The sequence below is a fragment of the Aotus nancymaae genome, unplaced genomic scaffold (genome assembly GCF_030222135.1).
Source record: "Aotus nancymaae isolate 86718 unplaced genomic scaffold, 86718_ANA_hifiasm-v0.15.2.pri h1tg000028l, whole genome shotgun sequence".
Classification (NCBI taxonomy): Eukaryota; Metazoa; Chordata; class Mammalia; order Primates; family Aotidae; genus Aotus; species Aotus nancymaae.
Window position 1 is genome coordinate 5,112,964 of NW_026988441.1, and position 20,336 is coordinate 5,133,299.

Below are 20,336 nucleotides of genomic sequence, written 5' to 3' on the forward strand. Positions count from 1 at the left end.
TGTTTAACTTTTTGCTTTGTTTTGTTTTGTTTTGAGACAAGGTCTCACTCTGTCACCCAGGCTGGAGTGGGGTGGCATGGTCACAGATCACTGCAGCCTCGACCTCCTGGGCTCAAGTGATCCTCCCACCTCAGTCTCTGGAGTAGCTAGGTCTACAATGTGCACTAGCAGGCCCGGCTAATTCTTTTGTAGAGACAGAGACTGACTGTGTTGCTCAGGCTGGTCTGGAACTCCCGGGCTCAAGCAATCTTCCCACCTCAGCCTGCCAATGTGCTGGGATGCCATTCATGAGCCACCACACCCGGACTGTATTTAACCTTTTGAGTCGGCTGGGCACGGGGGCTCACACCTGTAATCCCAGCATACTCGGAAGCTGAGGAGGGCGGATCATCTGATGTCAGGAGTTTGAGACCAGTATGGCCAATGTGGTGAAACCCCGTCTCTATTAAAAATACAAAAAAAATTAGCTGGGCATGGTTGCATGCTGTAGTTCCAGCTACTTGGGAGGCTGAGGCAGGAGAATCACTCGAACCCAGGAGGTGGAGGTTGCAGTGAGCAGAGATCATGCCAGTGCACTCCACCTTGGGCAATAGAGAAAGACTCTGTCTCAGAAAAAAAACAAAGAAAGATAAAAAATTTTGAGGCTGGGCATGGTGGCTCACGCCTGTAATCCCAGCACTTTGGGAGGCCAAGGTGGGCAGATCACCTGAGGTCAGAAGTTCAAGACCAGTCTGACCAACATGGAGAAACTCCATCTCTACTACAAATACAAAATTAGCCAGGCATGGTGGTGCGTGCCTGTAATCCCAGCCTACTCAGGAGACTGAGGCAGGAGAATCGATTGAACCCAGGAGGCGGAGGTTGCGGTGAGCACAGATTGAGCCATTGCACTCCAGCCTGGGCAACAAAAGCAAAACTGTCTCAAAAAAAAAATTTTTTTTTTTTTAAATAACTACCAGACTGCAAGACCGCGTGCATTATCCCCCTACCAGGGCTTCAGCTTCTCCACGTCCACACCAACATCTGTTATTATCTGTCTTTTTTCCCTATTTCTCCTCCTCCTCCTTTTCGTTTTCTTTCTTCATTCTTTCTCTTTCTTCTCTTCCTCTCCTTCCTTACCTCCTTCCTTCTTTCCTTCCTTCCATCTTTCTTTCTTCTTTCTTCTCCTCCTTCTTCTCTCCTTCCTTCTTTCCCTTTCCTCCCTCTCTCCCTCTCCCTCTCTTTCTTTTTTTCACAAAGTCTCGCTCTGTCACCCAGGCTGGAGTGCAGTGGCACAATCTCAGCTCACTGCAACCTCCACCTCCCGGGTTAAAGCAACCCTGCCTCAGCCTCCCGAATAGCTGGGACTACAGGCACATGCCATCATGCCCAGCTAATTTTTTTGTATTTTTAGTAGAAACGGGGTTTTGCCGTGTTAGCCAGGTTGGTCTTGATCTCCTGACCTCATGATCCGCCTGCCTCGGCCTCCCAAAGTGCTGGGACTATAGGTGTGAGCCACCATGCCCAGCCCTTTCTGCCTCCCTCCCTCCCTTCCTTCCTTTTTTTTTTTTTTGAGACAGGGTATCACTTTCTCACCCAGCCTAGAGTGCAGTGGTGCAATCTTGGCTCACCGAAGCCTTGACCTTGCTGGCTCAAGAGATCCTTCCACCTCAGCGCTGCCCCCCACCCCACCCCAAGCAACTGGGACTGTGGATGCACACCACCATGCCTGGCTAACTTTTGTATTTTTAGTAGAGATAGGGTTTTGCCATGTTGGCTGGCTGGTCTTGAACTCCTGACTTCAAGTGATCTGCCTGCTTCAGCCTCCCAAAGTGCTGGGATTACAGGCGTGAGCCCCCGTGCCTGGCCTATATTTGCAATTTTATGCCAAGGATATTAGGTTGAAATCTGGTAAATGACAGCATCTACTGCTATTAGGTTTGTCCAAAAGTAATTGCAATTTTTCCCATCAAAATTATTGTGAGGGCTGGGCACAATGGCTCACACTTGTTATATCAACACTTTGGGAGGCCAAGGTGGGCAGATCACCTGAGGTTAGGAGTCCAAGACCAGCGTGGCCAACATGGCAAAACCACGTCTCTACTAAAAATACAAAAATTGGCAGGAAAATCGCTTGAACCTGGGAAGACAAGGTTGCAGTGAGCTGAGATCACCGCCACTACCCTCTAGCCTGGACGACAGAGCAAGACTCCACCTCAAAAAAAAAAAAAAAAAAAAAAACACAAAAAACTAAGAGATCGAGACCATCCTGGTCAACACGGTGAATCCCCATCTCTACTAAAAATACAAAAATTAGCTGGGCATGGTGGTGCGCGCCTGTAATCCCAGCAACTCGGGAGGCTGAGGCAGGAGAATTGTTTGAATCCAGGAGGCGGAGGTTGCGGTGAGCCGAGATCGCGCCATTGCACTCCAGCCTGGGTAACAAGAGAGAAATTCCGCCTCAAAACAAAAAACAAAAAACAAAAAACAAAAAAAAACTAATGCACGACCACGGAAAGGTGCAATATAAGATCATGGAGGATACGTGGGTCCGAATTTGAGGTCCTATGGGGTCAGATGTGGCCCACAGTGACTGAGTCACCCAAAGACATTGCGCTTGGACACACAACTGGATTACATTTCCCAGTCGTCCTTGCAGCCAGGAGCAACCACTTGACAGATTCCCGCCATTGGAACAGTAACAAAAGTAATCCTGGCAAAGACGATGCAAGGAATCTGGGCAGATTACTTCGTGTCTGGAGCTTCAAGAAGCAGGTTCAGTTGCCTTCCAAGTGCACCTGGACTGTCCCCTCTTAACCCCCACCTGCACCGCAGCACCCCCCCAACCCCGTAAAGTGGGCAATAATTCCTTTCTTACCAGGTTATTTTAGTAAATAAAATGACGGGTTTAAAAATCTCGCAATGCTTTACCTAATGACATCCTGAGGCTTCAGGAAAGATAGTGTTGGGCGATTCTGGAGATGGTGCCCCTCTGATGGTGGAGGCCGACCTGGTCACAACCCCCTGAGAGATAAGATGCGGGAGATCCAGGTCCCACTGGCAGGGCCATGTTCAGCAGGAGATCTCCCAGGCAGGGGATTCAATGAGGAAGCTCTGTTCTGCTCCTTTTCCCGTAGGGTGCAGACAGCGAGCAAGTCGGCATTCCAGGCTGTGGGAACCGCTAGGGCGGAAGCCGGGAAGCTGGAAAGAGCCTGGTGTTCCAGTAGTCCAGCTCTAGAAATAGGGGTGTGGGCCGGGCGCAGTGGCTCACGCCTGTAATCCCAGCACTTTGGGAGGCCGAGGCGGGTGGATCACGAGGTCAAGAAATCGAGACCAAACTGGTCAACATGGTGAAACCCCGTCTCTACTAAAGATACAAAAAATTAGCTGGACATGGTGGCGCGTGCCTGTAATCCCAGCTACTCAGGAGGCTGAGGCAGGAGAATTGCCTGAACCCAGGAGGCGGAGGTTGCGGTGAGCCGAGATCGCGCCATTGCACTCCAGCCTGGGTAACAAGAGCGAAACTCCGTCTCGAAAAAAAAAAAGAGAAAAGAAAGAAATAGGGGTGGAGGCTGGGGAATCTTGGCTGGGAAAACAGGCCCACAGCACCACCGTGTGGCCAAGTGGGAATTTGCAGGTGCGGCTTCTCAGAAACTAGGGGCGCTTGCGTGAAGTTGGATGAGGTGCTGTGGCGGGAAAGAGCCGGGGGCGAGTTGAAGGGCCCTAAATCGAGTGCTCTGACTGAGAAAACAAAGCGTGGGGTGTTAAGAGTTATCAGAGACACAGTCAGCTGTTTCAGGAAAATCCCCCAGAGCAAGGAATGCACAAAGTGAGTCTTTACCATTACTTATGTATTTATTTATTTCTATTGATACAGTGTCTCACTGTCGCTTGGCATGGAGTGCAGAGTGTCATGCTCACGGCTCACTGCAGCCTCAGCCTCCCAGGCTCAAGTGATCCTCCTGCCTCACCTTCCCCAGTAGCTACAGGAGTGTGCCACTACACCTAATTTTTAATTTTTTTTTTTGTACAGACAGCGTCTCCCTTTGTTGCCCAGACTGGTCTCCAACTCCCAGGCTCAAGCGATCCTCCTGTCTCAGCCTCCCACAGGGCTAGGATGACACCCCAAGCCTCCCAAACACACCCCATCTTCACCTAGCCTTTTCTTTCTTTTCTTTTCTTTTTTTTTTTTTTGTGACGGAGTCTCCCTCTCTTCCCCAGGCTGGAGTTTAGAAGCGCGATCTTGGTTCACTGCAACCTCTGCCTCCCGGGTTCAAGTGATTATCCTGCCTCAGCCTTCCGAGTTGCTGGGATTACAGGCACCTGTCACCACACCCAGCTAATTTTTTTTTTTTTTTTTTTTTTTAGCAGAGACGGGGTTTCACCATGTTGGCCAGGCTGGTTTTGAACTCCTGACCTCAGGTGAGAACAAGAGTCTCTGCCTGGTAATCCAGATAATTATTCTGGATCCTTTATCCAGCAGTACCTCTATGAGTTTGCAAGAACCACAGCATTAATGGGCTTGGGGTGCCCCCTAATGCAGACATGGCTTAGATCACAACATTCAAGTACTTTTGAATATGTGGAAAGCCTCCCCAAGAAGGACAGGTACAAACAAGCCTTGTCTGCAGACTACAGTAAACACCTAACATGCCCGGGCGTGGTGGCTCACGTCTGTAAAGTGTCAGCAGTTTGGGAGGCTGAGTCGGGAGAATCATCTGAGGTTAGGAGTATGAGACCAGCCTTAGCAACATGATGAAACCCCGTCTCTACCAAAAATACAAAAATTAGCCAGGCATGGTGCCAGGTGCCTGTAGCCCCAGCTACTGGGGAGGATGAGGCAGGAGAATCGCTTGCACCTGGGAGGCAGAAGGTGCAGTGAGCTGAGATGGCTCCATTCCACTCCAGCCGGGCAACAAAAGCAAAACTCCATCTCAATAAACTAATTAAATAAATAAATAGCTAACTCATCAGTGCCCAGCCACCAGTGAACATCTATAAGCATCAAGACCATCCAGGAATAAATGGCCTTACCAAACAAACCAAATAAACCACTAAGGACCAATCCTTGAGAAACAGAGACATGTGACCTTTCAGACAGAGAATTTAAAATAGCTGGCCGGATGCAGTAGCTCACGCCTGTAATCCCAGCACTTTGGGAGGCTGAGGCAGGTGGATCACAAGGTCAGGAGTTCAAGACCAGCCAGGCCAAGATGGTGAAACCCCGTCTCTACTAAAAACACAAAAATGAGCCAGGTGAGGTGGCAGATGCCTGTAATCCCAGCTACTCGGGAGTCTGAGGCAAGAGAATCACTTGAATTCGGGGTGTGGAGGTTGCAGTGAGCCAAGATCATGCCACTACACTCCAGCCCGGGTGACAGAGTGAGACTCTATCTCAAAAAAATAAAAAATAAATAAAAATAATAAAATAGCTGTTTTGAGGAAACTCAAATAAATTCAAGATAACACACAGAAGGAATTCAGATTCTATCAAATAAATTTAACAAAGAGATTGAAATAATTAAAAAGAATCAAGCAGAAATTCTAGAGTTGAAAAATGCGGCCAGGTGTGGTGACTCATGCCTGTTGGGATGAGCCACCTTGGGAGGCTGAGGCAGATGGATCACATGAGGTCAGGAGTTCGAGGCCAGCCTGGCCAATATGGTGAAACCCCGTCTCTACTATAAATACAAAAGTTAGCTGAGCATGGTGGCGCAAGTCTATAATCTCAGCTACTTGGGAGGCTGTGGTAAGAGAATCCCTTGAACCCAGGAGGTGGAAGTTGCAGTCAGAGTCAGTCAACTGAGATTGCACTACTGCACTCCAGCCTGGGTGACAGAGCAAGACTCTGTCTCAAAAAAAAAAAAAAAAAAAAAAAAAAGAAGGAAGGAAAGAAAGGAGGGAGGGAGGGAAAAATGTAATTGGCTTACCGAAGACTTCATCAAAGTCTCTTAACAGCAGGATTAATCAAGCAGAAGAATCAATGAGCCTGAAGACAGACTATTTGAATATACACAGTCAGAGGAAACAGGGGAAAAGAACAGGCCAGGTACAGCGACTCGCGCGTAATGCCAGCACTTCGGGAGGCCAAGGCAGTGGGACCGCTTGAGGCTAGGAGTTTGAGATTAGCCTGGACAACATGGGGACACCCTGTCTCTACTAAAATCCAAGAAAATAGTCAGATGTGGTGGTGCACACCTGTAATCCCAGCTACTTGGGAGGCTGAGGCACTAGAATTGCTTGAACCCAGGAGGTGGAGGTTGCTGTAAGCTGAGATCGTGCCACTGCACTCCAGCCTGGGTAACAGAGCAAGACTCTGTCTCCAAAAAAATTTTTAAATTAAAATAAAAAACAGTGAAGCCTGGCCTACAAGAGCTAGAAAATAGCCTTTAAAAAAGCAAAAATCGGCCGGGCGCGGTGGCTCACGCCTGTAATCCCAACGCTTTCGGAGGCCGAGGCAGGTGGATCATGAGGTCAAGAGATCGAGACCATCCTGGTCAACATGGTGAAACCCTGTCTCTACTAAAAATACAAAAAATTAGCTGGGCACGGTGGTGCGTGCCTGTAATCCCAGCTACTCAGGAGGCTGAGGCAGGAGAATTGCCTGAACCCAGGAGGCGGAGGTTGCGGTGAGCCGAGATCGCGCCATTGCACTCCAGCCTGGGTAACAAGAGCGAAACTCCGTCTCAAAAAAAAAAAAAAAAAAAAAAGCAAAAATCTAAGAGTTATTGGCCTTAAAGAGGAGGTAGAGATTGTACAAAAATCCTACAAACGGCAAGAGAAAAGAAATAACATATAATGGAACTCCAATACATCTGGCAGCAGACATTTCCGCGGAGACATTACAGGTAGGAGAGAGTGGCAGGACATATTGAAAGTGCTGAAGGAATAAACCTTTTACCCCAGAACAGCATATCCAGCAAAAATATCCCTTAAGTATAAAGGAAAAATAAAGACTTTCCCAGAAAAACGAAGCTGAGGAATTCAAGCAATACCAGACCTATCCTGCAAGAAATGCTAAAGGCAGTACTTCCATCAGAAGGAAAAGCATGTTAATGGGTGATAAAAAATTATCTGAAGGTGCAAAACTCACTGCTAATACCACGCAGAAAAACAGTATAACAGTGTAACTGTGGTGTGTAAAGTAACCTCAAGTAGAAAAACTAAAGGACGAACCAATCAAAAATAATAACTACAACAACTTGAGATGCAGACAGTACAATAAGATATAAATACAAACAACTAAAAGTTAAGAGTTAAAAACGAAAAGACAAAATTAAGGTGTACATTTTTTATTAAATTTCTTTCCTCCCCCTCCCCCTCCCCCTCCTCCTCCTCCTCCCCTCCCCCTCCTCCTCCTCCTCCCCTCCCCCTCCTCCTTCCCCTCCCCCTCCCCCCTCATTCTCCCCTTCCCCTCCCCCTCCCTGTCCTCCTCCCCCTTCCCCTCACCATCCCCCTCTCCCTTCCCCTCCCCATTCCCCTCTCCCTTCCCCTCCCCATTCCCCTCTCCCTCCCTGTCCCTCTCCCCCTCCCTCTCTCTTTCTTTCTTTGTTGTTGTTGCTGTTGAGACGGAGTCTCACTCTGTTGCCCAGGCTGCAGTGCAGTGGCACAATCTCAGCTCACTGCAACCTCCGCCTCTCGGGTTCAAGTGATTCTCCTGCCTCAGGCTCCCCAGTAGTTAGGATTACAGGTGTGTGCCACCACACCTGGCTAATTTTTGTATTTTCAGTAGACACAGGGTTTCACCATGTTGGCCAGGCTGGTCTGGAATTCCTGACCTCAAGTGATCCGCCTGCCTCGGCTTCCCCAAGTGCTGGGATTACAGGTGTGAGCCACCGCGCCCAGACTTAGCGATTTTCTTATTGCTCATTTGTTGATTTGTTTATGCAAACAGTGTTGTTTATTTATCAGCTTAAAACAATGAGTTATAAGATAGTATCTGCGAGCCTCATGGTAACTTCAAATCAAAAAACCTAATGGATACAAAACAAAAAATAAAAAGCAAGAAATTAAATGAGACCACCAGAGAAAATCACCTTCACTAAAAAGAAGACAGGGAGGAAGGAGAGAAGAAAGAGAACACCACAAAACAACCAAAAAGATAACAAAAAGGAGGGAGGAAGTCCTTGTCAAGAATAACACTGAATATAAATGAACTGAACTGTCCAATAAAAAGATAAGAGTGGTTAGGCTGGACGAGGTGGCTAATCCCAGCACTTTGGGAGGCTGAGGCAGGTGGATTTCCTGACTGGGAGGCCGAGGTCGGGGAATTGCCTAAGCCCAGGAGTCCAGAACCAGCCTGGGCAACATGGTAAAACTCTGTCTCTATAAAAAATACAAAAAAATTACCAGGGCAGGGTGGTGCATGCCTGTGACTTGTGGGGCTAAGGTGGGGTTGAGGCTGCAGTTGCAGTGAGCCAAGGCGGCACCACTGCACTCCAGCCTGGGTGACGGGGGAGACCCTTTCTCCAAAATACAGATATTGCTATAGATATATAACTAGATAGAGATATATACATAGATACAGATGATATAGATAGTGGTTGAATGGATCAGAAAACAAGACCCAAGGATCTGTTGTCTACAAGAAACACACTTCACCTACAAATAAAACAGTAAGAGTCTGGGTCCTGAAACGCTGGCAGTCCCACTTCATACGGGAGGGCAGGTGTCTAATCATTTCCTTTCTCCCTTACCCCAGGCCCTTCACAGGTACCTGCTGATCTCTCCCACTAGGCCAAAGAAACACTTGTGGTTAATAAGTCTCAGAAGAGTTATGTGAAAGTTAAAAGTAAAACTGACAGCAACTGAAAGATGGAGGGCGGGAGGTGGCCACAGTGGAGGAGACCCCACCACACTGCCACCCAAGCAGGGAGTCAGGAGCACCGGGAGCGCAGGATGCTACTTCTGCTGACCCTCCAAAAATACTTCGCACAAATCTTCCAAAAACATCCTTGTCCCACCGCGTCACCTGCTGACAGCTTTCATGTCCTGGTCTCCTTCTAAACCTGGAGGTGGGGCATGAACAGGGCGGAGTCACAGGGGAAAGAAAACGAGGCCCCAGGACACCCGGGCTCACACCCGGGTCCCCAGCGATGTCTCCACCACTGCTGCTGCTGCCCCTGCTGCTGCTGCCACCTCTGCTGAACGTGGAGCCTGCCGGGGCCACCCTGATCCGGTATGGTGACTCCATCTACCACCCCCAAACCTGGGAGGGATTCTCTGCCTTTAGCCCTTTAAGTCTAGGACCCCGAGTTCAGTGATTCCCAGACTTGGCACCCAGGATCCCTAGCGTTTCTTTCTTAGCTTCCCAGATCTCTAAACCAGGCTGTTGCCCCTAAGGACTCCACTCTGACATCTCTTAAGACCAGAGTCCTTTTTTTTTTTTTTTTTTTTTGAGACAGAGTCTCACTCTGAAGTGCAGTGGCACCATCTCAGTTCACTGCAACCTCTGCCTCCCAGGTTCAAGTAATTCTCTTGCCTCAACCTCCCAAGGAGCTGGGATTACAGGCTCATACCACCACGCCCAGCTAATTTTTGTGTTTTTAGTAGAGATGGGGTTTCATCATGTTGGCCAGGCCAGTCTTGAACTCCTGACCTTGTGATCCACCCACCTTGGCCTCCCAAAATTCTGGGATTACATGTGTGAGCCACTGTGCCTGGCCAACCAGAACCCTTTTATTATTATTATTATTTGAGACGGAGTCTCACTCTGTCACCAGGCTGGGGTGCAGTGGCACGATCTTGGCTCACTGCAACCTCTGCCTCCCGGGTTCAAGTGATTCTCCTGCCTCAGCCTCCCGAGTAGCTGGGACTACAGGTGTGTGCCACCACACCCAGCTAATTTTTGTATTTTTATTAGAGACGAGGTTTTGCCATGCTGGTCAGGCTGGTCTCGAACTCCTGACCTTATGCTCCATCTGCGTCAGCCTCCCAAAGTGCTGAGATTACAGATGTGAGCCACTGCACTTATCCAGGTTTTTGAGAGGTCTCTGCAGACTCCACTATAGCTGTGATGACTAGGTACCGTGGTTTCCAGACATGTGACACACTCCTTCCATCTTAGAGACCTAGATATGTGACATTTAAACCGAGACTCCCACATTCACACCTATTAAACTGTTTGGTCTGAAGAATCATGTTTTGGGGCCAGAGCAGTGGCTCACACCTGTAACCCAGCACTTTCGAAGGCCCAGTTGGGAAGATCATTTGAGGCTAAGAGTTTTAAGACCAGCCTGGGCAACATGGCCAGACCCCCATCTCTACAAAAAATACAAAAATTAGCTCAGTGTGGTGGTGCATGCCCATGGTCCCAGCTACTCCGGAGGCTGAGGGAGGAGGATTGCTTGAGCCCAGGAGTTTGAGGGGCAGTGATCTATATAACTCTGCTACTGCACTCCAGGCTGGGCAACAGGGTGACACCTTGTCTAAAGCAACAAAAAAAGCTGGGCTTAGTGGCTCATGCCTGTAATCCCAACACTTTGGGAGGCCAAGGTGGGCAGATCACCTGAGGTTGGGAGTTTGAGACTAGGCTGACCAATGTGGTGAAACCCCGTCTCTACTAAAAATACAAAAATTAGCTGGGTATGGTGGCAGGCGCCTGTAATCCTGGCTACCGGAGGCTGAGGCAGGAGAATCACTTGAACCCAGGAGGCGGAGGTTGCAGTGAGCTGAGATCACACCATTGCACTCCAGCCTGGGCAGCAAAAGCTAAACTCCATCTCAAAAAAAAGCGGTGGTGTGCCTATAGTCTCAGCTACTCCAGAGGCTGAGGTGGGAGCATCACTTTTGAGCCCTGGAGATCAAGGCTACAGCGAGCCCTGATTGCACCACTGCACTCCGGTCTGGGTGACAGAGGGAGACCCCATTTCAAATAAGAAGTTTATAAAAAGAAAAAGAAATCCAATTTTGGAGACCTCATGCAAGAAGTCCTCCCACTACCTGACCTCTGAGGCTGCCCCCAATCTCGCCCTTTTGAAAACTCCCTTCTCCTCATGCCCTGGAACTCTTGGTGGGGGAGGGGTGTACGCTTCCAGGAAGTTTTCTCCACTTCACATTCTTGTGCCTCTCAAAGACTGACTCATGGGGGGTGGGAGGAAAGGTGTGAGTGAGGGGACAACTGCTTCAAGGAGTGACTAAAAGCAGGAACAAAGATATTACTGTACACGATGCTTGTTAACCTGCTTTTTGAACCTAACGTATCATAGCCATTTTCTAAGTCAATGCGAAGAAAAGTGAGTCTCCAAATGTTGTATCGACAGCATCATCATGACCTGGGAACTTGTTAGAAATCCAAATTCTTGGGCCTCATCCCAGACCTACTTAAACAGAAACTAAGATATCTGAATTCTAATTGCCCAAGTCAAGGGTTACAAACACTCAACTTAAGGGCCAAATCCAGTGTGCCACCTGCTTTTGCAAAGACAGTTTAAGGGAACCCAGGCAGGGCACACTGGCTCTCCTCTGTAATCTCAGCACTTTGGGAGATTGAGGCCAGGAGTTCGAGATCAGCATGGGCAACCCAGCAAGACAATTAAGATTTGATGCTGGCTGGGCACGGTGGCTCACGGCTGGAGTCGCAGCACTTTGGGAGGCCGAGGTGGGCGGATCATGAGGTCAGGAGTTCAAGACCAGCCTGGCCAACATAGTGAAACCCCATCTCTACTAAAAACACAAAAATTAGCCAGGCATGATGGCAGACGCCTGTAATCCCAGCTGCTTGGGAGGCTGAGGCAGGAGAATTGCTTGAGTCTGGAGGTGGAGGTTGCAGTGAACCGAGATTGCGCCATTGCACTCCAGTCTGGGCAACAGAGCAAGATTTCATATCAAAAAAAAAAAGATTTGATGCTGACGTTTTTCTCTGTAAGGGTGGGAAATATAGTCCCTAACATCATGAACTGAAGCATGCAGGGGCCACCATCCAAGGGCTTTTGCAAAGTTTTATGCTAGGGTCTTGAGAAACCTTTGAGAATGTCAATTTCCTGGGAATGGCTTATTTTAAGGGATTTGGCCATGAAAAGGTCTTTGGGAAGGTGTTTGGGATGGTTTGCTCTTGTAAAGTCTTTGGGGATGTTTGTCATCATGGCATCTTTGCTGGGGTTTCCTGGAGGTGGTTCCTGTAGGGTTTCTGGTACTGACTCCTACTGCAGCGCCTCGGAGATGTTGAACCTGTCATCACACCCTGTCTGGGTAAGTCTATTATAGAGGGGCTCCAGGAAGGGCAGCTTCCTGTCAATATCCTCTTTCCCTACAGCATCCCTCTTCGACGAGTCCAACCTGAACGCAGGACCCTGAACCTACCGAGGGGGTGGAGAGAACCAGCACAGCTCCCCAAGTTGGGGGCCCCATCCCCTGGGGACAAGCCCACCTTCGTGCCTCTCTCCAACTACAGGGATGTGAGTCACAGCCCCACACAGCCCCCACCCCAGTGCCCTCGAGCCAAACGCTTCATTTACTCTATTCTTTTACCATCAGGTCCAGTACTTTGGGGAAATTGGGCTGGGAACGCCGCCACAAAACTTCACTGTCGTCTTTGACACTGGCTCCTCCAACCTCTGGGTCCCGTCCAGGAGATGCCACTTCTTCAGTGTGCCCTGCTGTGAGCTTCTGTGAGGGAGAATAAGGCTGAATGGGGGTGAAGGAAGAAGGTGGGACTGGTCATCAGCTTCTCAGAGGTTTTTCAGGAACTGTTCTTTTATAATGCCCTCACAGGTCAGAAAGTCAAAGGGGCAGGAGGCATTGGGGAGATTTCCGCCCCCAGTGACACCTTTCTGACCTCTAACCTAGGGTTACACCACCGATTTGATCCCAAAGCCTCCAGCTCCTTCCAGCCCAATGGGACCAAGTTTGCCATTCAATATGGATCTGGGCGGGTAGATGGAATCCTGAGTGAAGACAAGCTGACTGTGAGTGACCTCTGACTTTCAGAAGTCTTGAGCCTGGCAGAACCCCCATTGTCTAAGATCATCTGGCTTAGGGAGGGGCTTGAGGAGGAAGAGCTGACCAAGACAATGGATGGGGCTTTGCAAGTGGGCAATGAAGGGATGGGGCTTCATAAGGATAGGAGGGGCTTCCTGGGTGAAGAGGTGGGACTTCTCAAGTTGGGGGAGGGGTTTCCTGGGTGATGAGGCGGGGCTTATCAGCAGGGGGAGGAGCTTCCTGAGTGAAGGGGTGGGGCTTCTCAAGAGGCAAAGTTTCCTAGGAAGCTGGGGCTTGCATCCCAGACCTAGGATTCATGCCTTGGTTTGGAAGATCTCAAAGACATGTATTGTCCTCCCAAAAGTAACTGATCACATCTCAACTACTCCTAGATTGGTGGAATCAAGGGTGCATCACTGATTTTCGGGGAGGCTCTCTGGGAGCCCAGCCTAGTCTTCACTTTTGCCCATTTTGATGGGATATTGGGACTTGGTTTTCCCATTCTGGCTGTGGAAGGAGTTCGGCCCCCGCTGGATGTACTGGTGGAGCAGGGGCTACTGGATAAGCCTGTCTTCTCCTTTTACTTCAACAGGTACTGGGGAGCGTGCACCTATCTAGGAGTCCTATCCCCAAGAAGGAAGTGAGGCTTCCTTCAGGAAGTGTCTTCTCCATAAAGGAAGTCCCATGCTCCACTCAGGAAGTCACTGATCCAATGCAGAAGTCTCACTCTCAGAGTCACCCACTTACACTCTCCATTAAGGAAGTCAGCCATCTAATACAGGAAGTTGCATCCTCCATGCAGGAAGTCACCTGCCCTATAAAGAAACACCTCAACTCTATTAGAAGTCCCAGAGCTTAAGTGATAACTTAAGACATAATAGGTCAGGCGCAGTGGCTCACGCCTGTAATGCCAGCACTTTGGGATGCCAACGCAGGGGTGGATCATGAGGTCAGGAGTTTAAGACCAGTCTGGCCAAAATGGTGAAACCCTGTCCCTACTAAAAATACAAAAATTAGCCGGGCGTGGTGGCACGCAGCTGTATTCCCAGCTGCTCGAGAGGCTGAGGCAGGAGAATGGCTTGAACCCAGGAGGTAGAGGTTGCAGTGAGCTGAGATCACACCACTGCACTCCAGCCTGAATGTCAGAGTGAGACTTCATCTCAAAACAAAACAAAAACCAAAACGCTAAAGAAAGTCACCATCAGTTCAAAATGTTCCAGGTTTCAGAATCAAACCAGGAAATTCCATGCCCCTTATAAAGAAAGCTAAAATCCCATTTGAGAACACTGACCAGAAGTCAGGAATTGCCCGATTTAACCCAGGAAGCCCTACTCACCTGCTAGGAAGTTCAATGTTATGCTCAGAAGTCCCACCCACCATCCAAGAAGTTTCCAAGAAGTCTCCACTTTCCCTCCCAGAGGCCCATCACACACAGGCAGGAAATCCTGTGCCCAGTCACCCTGACATCCAACCCCCTCTAGCAGTCCTACCTACCACTTAGTAGATCCTGCTCTCCTCCGCCTTCCAGGAAGTCTCCATCACCGTTCCCATCGCTCTCAGCCAACTCAGGAAGTCTAACACCTCTCTAGATCCCACGACAGGCAATTCAGAAAATTTCTCCTCCTACCCAGGAAGCCACCCCACCCCTGCACGAGTTACACCTTCAAGAGCCAATTCCGAGACTCCACTGCTGTAACTGGTTACTATGATATTCAGTTCAGAAAATTCCCCCAAAACTCTACCCTTCCACAGCCAAATGAAGAAATCTCCTCTTCACTTCAGGAAGTCCCCAACAGCCTAAAGTTCTAACTTCCGTCAAGAAAAGCACCATGCTTTTCTTGCCTGGCTTCCAGTCCCAACAACTAGGTCCTTCCTGCATCCCACTGACCTGCTAGAACCCCAGAAACAGCCCAATTGGTGGGAAGTGCCATCCCTGGCCATACCTAGGGCTGGCAGGGGGAGGGCCAGTGACACTGACCTCTACACTCTCCACACTCTACCCCTGCAGGGACCCCGAAAAACCTGATGGAGGAGAGCTGGTCCTGGGGGGCTCAGACCCGGCACACTACATCCCACCCCTTACCTTCGTGCCAGTCACAGTCCCCGCCTACTGGCAGATCCACATGGAGCGGTGAGGGACTTGGTCTGTCTCCTGGGTCTGGAGCTGGAGGCTGGGGGCCTGGACTCCTAGAAGCCTGCCTCTAATGACTGCCTCCTTCCCCCTCAGTGTGAAGGTGGGCTCAGGGCTGACTCTCTGTGCCCAGGGCTGTGCTGCTATCCTGGATACAGGAACATCCCTTATCACAGGACCCACTGAGGAGATCCAGGCCCTGAATGCAGCCATTGGGGGATTTCCCCTGCTGGCTGGGGAGGTGAGGTCCCAGTCTCTGGTGGGTATGGGCTGGGAGGCTGATGGCAGTCTGACACTGAACATCAAAAGGCCTGAGAGTGGGAAGCAGGTATTTAAGGGGTATTCCAGGGCAGCGGGCACTGGGCTTCATGATAGATAGTCTGGAGGGTGGGGGGAGGAATTGAGGACACTTTCCAAGCGTCTACGCTGTGACTTTGTGGACGGCGGTGAAGTGGAGGGAGATGATAATACAGGTTTGCTTGGGACTGAAGCCTAGGCAGCAAGGCCTCTGCACACAGGGCGTTGAATACCCAGGTCTTCAATACGGAAATTACCCTATGGCACTGGGAGCCACGGAAGGGACTGAGCAGAGCAGGAATCTGTCATCTTCACTAGTTCTTCTTCTCCCCAGTACATCATCCTGTGCTCGGAAATCCCAAAGCTCCCCGCAGTCTCCTTCCTTCTTGGGGGGGTCTGGTTTAACCTCACGGCCCAGGATTACGTCATCCAGGTGGGTGGCCGTCACCATGACGCCAGAGGGATGTAATATGACGGTTTGAGAGGGTAGAGCTGAGAGACGTCACCAGGACGGGAAGGGGACGCAGAAACATTTCTTGTCCCTGTGATGGCAGTTTGTTGGCGAATACAAAGAGCCTGAGGGTGGTCGCGGGGGGGAAGCATGGGGTCCCAGGGAAATGGCCGTCCCTGTGGCCACCACACCCAGTTGCCGTCTTGTTGCCTTGCAGACCACTCGAAATGGCGTCCGCCTCTGCTTGTCGGGTTTCCAGGCCTTGGACGTCCCTCCGCCTGCAGGGCCCTTCTGGATCCTCGGCGACGTCTTCTTGGGGACCTATGTGGCCGTCTTCGACCGCGGGGACCGGAAGAGCAGCGCCAGAGTGGGCCTGGCGCGTGCTCACACTGGCGGAGCGGACCTGGGAATGAGGCGAGACCGCGCAGGCGCAGTTCCCTGGGTGACGCCCAAGTGAAGCGCATGCGCAGCGGGTGGGTGGAGGACCGCTACCCAGTAAAAATCGATTTCCATCGAGCGAAGCTGCGTGGGTTGCTTCTTTTCAGAGCGTGCTTTTAAAGAGAGAAATTTGTGGCCGGGCGCGGTGGCTCACGCCTGTAATCCCAGCACTTTGGGAAGCCGAGGCTGGTGGATCACCTTCGGTCAGGAGTTCGAGACCAACCTGGCCAACCTGGTGAAACCCCCATCTCTACTAAAAACAATTAGCTGGGTGCGGTGGCGCGCCCCTGTTATCCCAGCTAGCCCGGAGGCTGAGGCAGGAGAATCGCTTGAACCCAGGAGGCGGAGGTTGCAGTGAACCGAGACTGCGCCATTACACTCCAGCCGTGCAACAAGAACAAAACTCCGTCTCAAAAATAAATAAATAAAGAGAAAACTTTGTGCCTGTACACACGGAGTTGAGGAAGAGAGGGAGGCGAAGGGTATTACCCTTTTTCTCCAGGGTGCGCCCTGGTGAGGGGTTTTGTACTACGAGCCCCATGAAGCCCCTCGCCTACTCTGCCTTTCGTCAAAGGCTCCCTGCGCCGCGGAGCATCACGGTCGTTGTAGTCCACGCCGTGGTCACGCCCTGACGGGGGCGGGCGCAGCCACAAACCATTCCCTCGGACCTCATCTTGTGTTTCCTCTCTCTCTCTCCGTATTCCGAGACGCCCGGGCAGCTCGGAGACCCCGAGTTGGGGAAGTGGTGCTGCCTCTCCCGCGGCGTTGACGTCATTCCCCCTCCTCAGCCTCTTGCTGCCCGAAGCTAATGGATTCGAAAAAATGATCGGTGGAAAACTCTGGCAATCCTTTAATCGCATCCTGAGGCTTCTGGAAAAATTGTGTTGGGCGATTCCGGGGGCCCCGAAAAGAGTCAGGCCTGAGCCCCATCTCGAGAGTGTGCTGTTCTGATGAAGGCCGACCTGGTCACAACCCCCTGAGAGACAAGATAGGGGGAGATCCAGGTCTCACTGGCAGGGCCGTGTTAGGCAGGAGATCTCTCAGTAAGCTCGGGCAAGGGAGTCAAGGAGGTAGTCTCTGTTCTGCTCCTTTTCCCGTGGGGTGCAGAGAGCGGGCAAGTCGGAATTCTAGGCGGTGGGAACCGCTAGGGCGGAAGGAGGGAAGCTGGAAAGAGCCTGGTGTTCCAGTAGTCCAGCTCTAGAAATAGGGGTGGCGGCTGGGGAATCTTGGTTGGGAAAATGGGCCCACAGCACCACCGTGTGGCCAACTGGTAATTTGCAGGCGCGGCCTCTCAGAAACTACCAGCGCTTTGGTGAAGTTGGATGGGGTGCTGCGGACGGAAAGCGTGGGGGGCGAGTTGAAGGGTCCCAGACCTAGTGCTCTGACTAGAAAACAAAGGGGGTGGTGGTGACAGTTATCATAGAGACATTATCCGCTGTTTCAGGAAAATTCCCGAGAGCAAGGAGTGCACAAAGTGGATCTTTACAATTTATTATTATTGAGACGGGGGCTCACCGCAACCTCTCCCTCCTGGGTTCAAGTGATTCTCCTGCCTCAGCCTCCCAAGTAACTGGGATTACAGGCGTGCACCACCACACCTGGTTAATTTTTGAATTTTTAATAGGGATGGGGTTTCTCCATGTTGGTCAGGCTGGTCTCGGCTGGCAGAGATGGAGTTTTACCGTGTTGCCTGATTCACTGTGTGCCAGGCTCTGTCCTGGGTGATGGGGACACAGTGGAGAATTAAACAGATGAAGATCTTTGCCCTCATAGGAAATAGACTCAAATGGGGAAACAGGCATTAAGACAGGAAGTAAATTATCAACATTGTGGGCTGAAGAGTGGCCCCCAAAAGATATTCACACCTCAATCCCTGGGGCTGCGAATACTATCTTACATGAGGAAAGGGGTTTAGCAGATGTGATCAAGTGAAGGAGTTTGAGAACAGAGATTATTCTGGATCATCCAGATGGACCCTAAGTGTCATCACAAAGGTCCTCATAAGAGGAAGGCCGAGGGAGACTGATTCAGAAGAAGTTCGTGTGAAGACAGAAGCAGCAAGATACCAGGAAGCTGGCTTTGAAGAGGGAAGAAGGGGCCCCTATGGACCTCCTCTAGAAGCTGGGGAAGGCAAGGACATAGATTCTCCTCTAGAACCTCCTGACGGGACACAGCACTGCAAACATGGCAGTTTCAGCACTGAAATCATTCTGGACTTCTGACTTCCATAATTGTAGGACAGTGAATGTGTGATTGATTGACTTTGTTGCCCAGGCTGGAGTGCAGTGGCACAATCATGCCTCAATACAACCTTAAACTCCCAGGCTCAAGCAATCCTCCTGCCTCAGCCTCCCAAGTACCTGGGACCACAGGCGTGCACCGCTATGCCCAGATAATTAAAAAAAATTTTTTTGTATGGGAGAGGGGGCGGGCACGGTGGCTCATGCTGTAATCCCTGCACTTTGGGAGGTCGAGGCGGGTGGACCACAAGGTCAGGAGTTTGAGACCAGCCTGCCCAATATTGTGAAACCCTGTGTCCACTAAAAATACAGAAATGAGCTGGGCATGATGGCACTTGTCTGTAGTCCTAGCTACTCAGGAGGCTGAGGCAGGAGAATTGCTTGAACCCGGGAGTCAGAGGTTGCAGTGAGCCAAGATCACACCACTGCACTCCAGCCTGGGCAACAAAGTGAGACTCTGTCTCAAAATATTATTATTTTTTTTTTCTAGAGACAGAGTCTTTCTTTGTTGCCCAGGCTGGTCTCCAACTCCTGGGCTGAAGCAATCCACCTGCCTCAGCCTCCTGGAATGCTGGGATTACAGGCACGAAGCACCACCTGGCCTTTTCTTTATAAATTGCCGAGCCTCAGGTATTCCTTTATCACAATGCAAAATGGACTAATACGGATGACAGGGAAAAGACGCACAGAAAATACCTGTAAGGACTGTGATGGTTAGTACCGTCAACTTGACTGGATTGAAGGATACAAAGTATTGATCCTGGGTCTGTCCTGAGGGTGTTGCCCAAAGAGTTTAACATTTGAGGAGGGGAACATCAAAACCTGGGGCCTTTCGGGGGTGAGGGGCAAGTAGGGGAGAGCATTAGGACAAATATCTAATGCATGTGGGGGTTAAAACCTAATGACAGGATAACGGGTGCAGCAAACCACGGTACACGTTTCCCTGCGTGACAAACCTGCGCATTCTGCACATGTATCCCAGAACTCAAAGTAAAAGAAAATAAACAAAAAATTCGAATCAGTGGGCTGGAAAACAGAGACCCACCCTTAATCTGGGTGGGCACCATCTAATCGGCTGCCATCATGGCCAGAATATAAGCAGGCAGAAAAATGTGAAAAGAGAGACTGGCTTAGCCTCCCAGCTCACGTCTTTCTCCCATGCTGGACGCTACCTGCCCTCGAACATCAGACTCCAAGTTCTTTGGTTGTGGAACTCGGACTGGCTCTCCTTGCTCCTCGCTGTGCAGATGACCTATTGGGGGACCTCTGTGATCGTGTGAGTTAATACTTAATAAACACCCTTTATGGATCTATCTATTCCATTAGTTCTGTCCCTCTAGAGAACCCTAATACAAGGGCATTACTGCATATTACATTGCAAAGGGGAAGCAATCTATGTAGAGAATCCGTTCTGGAAGGAGTGTTACATTTGTATTCTGAAATACTCTGTAGCTGTTTAAAGCATGGGTGTGTGAAGTACGCGCACTGAAGAATACTGTTGTCTGCAACTTATTTTGAAATCAAGAACATGAGATGGGCTGAGGAATGAATAGAACAAGGATTCTCAACTTGACACTATTGACATTTGGGAACCAGATTACTACTTTATTTCTGGCTCCATCACCCAGGCTGGAGTGCAGTGGCACAATCACTGCTAACTGCATCCACAACCTTCTGGGTTCAAGCAATCCTCCCAGCTCAGCCTACAGAGTAGCTGAGACCACAGGTGCATGCCACCATGCCTGGCTAAGTTTTACTTTTGTTTCGTTTTGTATTTTTGAGATAACATTTCTCGGCATGCGGCTCAGGTTGGAGTGCAGTGGCATGATCTCAGCATACTGCAACCTCTGCCTCCCAGATTCAAGCGTTTCTCCTGCCTCAG

General features: G+C 50.2%; 1 protein-coding gene across 1 annotated transcript; it reads left to right on the top strand.

Annotated features, from left to right (window-relative positions):
• Positions 1 to 8,910: 8,910 nt before the first annotated feature.
• On the top strand, positions 8,911 to 16,233 carry NAPSA (napsin A aspartic peptidase). Its single transcript, XM_012461278.2, has 9 exons — positions 8,911 to 9,157; positions 12,233 to 12,374; positions 12,454 to 12,577; positions 12,766 to 12,884; positions 13,290 to 13,489; positions 14,906 to 15,028; positions 15,125 to 15,269; positions 15,660 to 15,758; positions 15,994 to 16,233. The coding sequence occupies exons 1-9, from the start codon at positions 9,075 to 9,077 to the stop codon at positions 16,231 to 16,233; spliced, it is 1,275 nt and encodes a 424-aa protein (XP_012316701.2). The 5' UTR covers positions 8,911 to 9,074.
• The last annotated feature ends 4,103 nt before the right edge of the window (positions 16,234 to 20,336 follow it).

Bases quoted from the DNA above. Each gene is read 5' to 3' on its own strand.
- NAPSA (XM_012461278.2), top strand. From the start codon at position 9,075: ATGTCTCCACCACTGCTGCTGCTGCCCCTGCTGCTGCTGCCACCTCTG. The intron at 13,490-14,905 runs GTACTGGGGAGC...CTACCCCTGCAG, and splicing joins TTCTCCTTTTACTTCAACAG to GGACCCCGAAAAACCTGATG. The intron at 15,029-15,124 runs GTGAGGGACTTG...CTTCCCCCTCAG, and splicing joins TGGCAGATCCACATGGAGCG to TGTGAAGGTGGGCTCAGGGC.